The 4,461-nt window shown below is 50.5% G+C and overlaps 1 protein-coding gene across 1 annotated transcript; it reads right to left on the bottom strand.

The window, feature by feature from the left end:
- Window positions 1-1,297: 1,297 nt before the first annotated feature.
- Window positions 1,298-3,904, bottom strand: LOC311178488 (perforin-1-like; the record flags this gene model as incomplete). Its single annotated transcript, XM_084245129.1, has 2 exons — window positions 1,298-2,426; window positions 3,366-3,904. The coding sequence occupies 2 exons, from the start codon at window positions 3,902-3,904 to the stop codon at window positions 1,298-1,300; spliced, it is 1,668 nt and encodes a 555-aa protein (XP_084101255.1).
- Window positions 3,905-4,461: the final 557 nt, after the last annotated feature.

The raw sequence follows: 4,461 nt of genomic DNA, 5'->3' as shown, positions 1-4,461 counted from the left end.
GCAAGTTGGGAGCCCTTGGACCAGGAGCAGTAGCTAAGGTTCTTTAAAAATTTGGCTGGGGAAGTGACTTGCTTTGAAAGTCTTGTAAATCCATTCAGCACCCAAAGAAGCACCTCAGCATGGGGTGAGGAGGGGCTGCAAGCTGATGGAGCCGACTACTTTCTGGCTTTCCCAGGACTTTTAGACAAATCCAGGAAGTCAGATAATCCCCAACCTCCCATTTTCTAAGTAACGCAGAAAGTGTTGATAATATTCTCTGGAACCTCCTTTTTAGGATATTAGCAGTACAGAGCGAGAAGGGAACACCTAATTGGTAGAACAAGAAAGGCTGCTGGCTCCCTTGCTGCTGTTCTGTTTTACAAACCCAAACAGACCACTGTTCTTTTCCCTTTCACAGCCTTCCGAGGTGTTTGCATCTTTGTCAAGATTCACCACCGTCTGTGTGTCTGGTGAAGTGTGTGAAGAGTCACAGCAGGCTCAAGTGAGACTGGCTGCCTCTTCCATGTGCTGTTACCTGAGCAAATTCCTTAATGTTTCTGGTCTTTGGTTTCTTCCTTCGTGATCTTAGACCTTCTTTGGGGATATTGCAAGGTTTGAAAGAGTTAACTTATAAAAGGCATTTCAGTTTGTACATCAAGAGTGGGTAAAGGTGTCACAGACTAAGTGTTGGCTTATTGTTGTGATTATTATTTTAACACTTGCCACTGATGTAGCGTTTTATTGGCCAGGGATAATAAATAAGGAACTGAAGGTGGGAGAGCTCAGATTATTCACCCAAGTTACGTGGCTAATAAGAAAGTGACACAGCAGAGGGTGTAAGCCCCAGGCCATACCTGGTGCAAGAGAGCTGCTACCATCACATCATTTTGTGTGTCAGGTTATGTGTATGAGTCAGGTCAAGGCACTTATGATTCATCTGAGAGGCTAAACTTGGTGGGCAAAGAAGTTAGAGAAAACAGAAGTGCTGGGGCTGTAGGGTTGGATTTAATATGAAAAGTCATTCACCACACTAGAAAGGGTTGCAGAAAGTTCTTAAATGACAGCAAGAAGCTGGGTGGGAATTGCAGCTGCGTTTGTGCAGCAAACACACTTGGTGTGGCCCAGCCCAGTTCATTTCCAGGACCCAAGAATATGGAGGAGCTAAACCAGTTTGGACAAGGAGATTTAGGGCAGACCTGTAATTTCAGCCACTTGAGTGAAGAAAAAAAAAAGAAGACTGTTTTCCATTGGGCTAATGGGCACTGTCTGTGAGAATCCTGTTAGGCCAGACATTCTGGTCCCCTCAGGCCTGCTGCTCTCACCACACTGCCCCACTCCTGTTTCCTGGAGGCTCCCCCAGACGCCCTTGGGGGGCATAGTCCCTGCAGGTAGCCCCCGTCAGGTGTTGCAGGCACTTGGCTTGGTAGGAGAATTTCAGGTGACCGTGGTTTAGGTTGCAGTTCACCTCGTGTGACCCAGATTTTGGTTCTGTGTCACATGAGCCGAGAAGGTCATCATCCCAGCCATTGTCTTCATCCCAGACCTGCACCCTCAGGGGCCTCCCCATTTCTAGGACCACATCCTGAAAGTCCAGCGTTGTTTGCCATGTGGGGTTGTTGTCGTTCCACACTGTGCTTGTCTTCAGCTCCTGGTCGCCGAAGAAGGCCTTCACATAGGCGTCTGTTTCAGTGGTCCAGTCTCCCCTCAGGCCTCTTGTCTGGAGGTTCTTAAGCTCCAGGTGTGCTAGTCCCCTCTTGCGAGGACAGCAGCCCTGATTGGTGAGTTCCATGCCATGGCACAAGCACTGGCACGGGTCTTTGTGGCTCTTCTGCTGCCCCTCAGGGCAGGGCCGGCTGCAGTCCCTCCAGCGAGCCCTGTCCAACACATACTTGCTCACGGCCTGTCTCAGGGCCTCGCGGTGCGGGTCCTGTCTCTTCAGCAGAACATGCAGAGGCTCCAAGGTGTAGTCCACAAGGCCTGGGGTGTCCTTCAGCGAGTCTACCCATTGTGAGAACTGCTCGGGCTTGGCATGGTTCCCAAACAGCAGGTCATGCGAGGAAGTGTGGTGGCCACCAACTATGTCAATATAACGTTCCCGGAAGGTCTGGTGGAAGGTGTTTGTTATCTCGTGCTTCTTCTTCTTCTCCTCACAGGCCTTGTATTCTGATGAAGAACTGACCTTGCTGCCTATGCTGACCTCAGCCTCGACAGTCAGGCAATCCTTCACTTCCTTGTCTGTCAATCCCTCTAAGACCAGCTCACAGGTGCGCAGGGCCGTGAGGGTCGAGATCCGGCCACCCAGCTTCATGGACCGGATAAAGTGGGTGCCGTAGCTGGAGATGAGCCTGAAGTATTCAGTCTGTGTGGAGTTGTTGAATTCGGGGAGTAGGGCCCTGAGGGCCTTTTTGAATTCAGGGTGCAGTGGGGGATTGTGTACCAGTTGAAAACTGAGAGAGAGAAAAACATCAGGTCCAGGGTCAGTAGTATTTTCCCCATTTGATAACTCCCTCACTATGGCCCAAGGTCACAGGGAAGTGGCCGAACTAGGACTTAAGCCCAGGTGGTCTGGCTCCAAAGCCTGAACAACTAATCTCTGAGCCCACAGAGAAACCCTTTCTATTTTCCTTCAGTAATAAGGACTTGGCTTAGAAGTTTGCCCTTTCCTTTTCAAAATAAAGTTTTTTTGTTCCTTTTTATTTTCTAATTATAAAAAGTGAAGACACTATACTGATGGTATCTTATAGTTTTGGAAGCTAGTCCTGTTGCTGCGGCCTATTTGTCTGCCACTCAATTGGGCCCTGTATGCATGGACCCCAGACAGCTCTGGCCACATAGGTGCCCTGGTCTCACCATGGGGAAAAGGTGGCATCCAGGTATAAGAAATCAGAGTGCGTGACTCTGGAGTCCATACATTTCTCGGGTTGAGATCTGGATCCCAGAGGGGTGATTGCAATTTCTCAGCACTAGGGTCCTAATGCCCAGCACAGAGACTGACAAGTCAGACTTAAATAGTGGGTGAAAGGATGTATGAGGTCAGTGATGGGAGGGACCCAACCAGGTCTCCTGTCTCTGTGCCATCCAGTAAGGACCCCACAGAACTGCCAATGCTCATAGAAGAGGGGTTATTGGGAAGACCTAAATAGCATCATGTTCTCAGGCACAGCCTGCTGGCTTCCCTCTACCGGTTCTCTGCCTCATCTGGACTACCGGGGGTTAGGGGGAAGGCCATAGGGCACTGTATCACCTGGTGTGTGAGAACCAGGATTGTGGTTTCCTCCTGGTGGAGGCAGTCTCTTAGTTCCCATCCTGCCATTCCTGGGCTTTTAGATCACCCTAAATTTCCCAGCTTTTTTTCATGCCTCCTCAACCCCCACTCCCAAGCTCACCTGTAAAATCGACACTCCACCTCATCCTTGCTGAAGGTGTACTGGTCCTCGTGGGCTTTCTTGGCTGCAAAGTTAGCTTCATCAGAGTGCGCACCTTCCATGGTCATGCGTGCGTTGCTGCTGGGCTTGGGATTCACGTCTAGCCCCACACGCCAGTCATTTTGGATGTTGCTAGCAGCATCCTTGGCCACACCCTCGACAGATTTGATCTCGGCTTTGACTACCTTGCGCTGGCAGACTGAGGACTGGGCACGCCAGTGCGCAAGGGCCAGGGGCAGGCGCTGGAGGGTGTTGTCCTGCAGGACGTTCTTGCAGAGGGTGCAGGTGCCATCTGGCCGCAGGTAGTGGGTTGTGTCCACTGGAAAGTAGCCTGAGCGGCGGAGACTGGTCACGTCTACTCCCTCCCCTGCCAGCCACGAGCCAGGCACGAAAGTCTCGTGTTCATTGCACTCAGAGTATGTGAAAGTTTGGCAGGGGGCGGGGGTGGGTGTGGGCAGCAGAAGGAGGAGAATCCCCTGGAGAAGCACAGATGTGGCCATGGAGCTGCAGAGACAGGAGTCTGTGGACAGAGCTATGGAGGACACCCAACTGCTCCCCCAGCTGTGACCTGTGGAAACCAGAGGGAATGCAATCCCTTTTAATTCACTGAATGTCAGAACTGGAATGACCCTTATAAACCTAGGCTGCCTCCCTCTTTGTAAAAATGGGCCACAGAGAAGTGATTCTACCAAGGACACACAGCCAGAAGGATGTCCCAATCTCATCATTTAAGCCTTGTGAAGATCCAAATTGATGACTTTGTCCTTTGTATCACAGCTGATGCTGCTGGGAAGGTGCTCTGTGTACAGAGAAGGAGGCAGACAGTTGCTGTAGCAGATTTGAGAGAGGGACCTGGTAATTCTAGAGAACTCTGGGTTCTGGAAAATGTTATTTTGTTGACCCCAAAACATTCATTTCTCCTACCCTCATGTCTCTCTCTCTTTTAAGATTTATTTACTTATGCACACAAGACCTGGGGTACAGGCCAGAGGTGCAGGGCATAAGAAGATTCACCAGAGACAGAGTGGGGAGCAGAACAGGCAGACTGACAGAAATA

The sequence above is a fragment of the Talpa europaea genome, assembly GCF_964194135.1.
Source record: "Talpa europaea genome assembly, chromosome: 10".
Lineage (NCBI taxonomy): Eukaryota > Metazoa > Chordata > Mammalia > Eulipotyphla > Talpidae > Talpa > Talpa europaea.
This window is presented reverse-complemented; position numbering and strand designations above follow the sequence as displayed.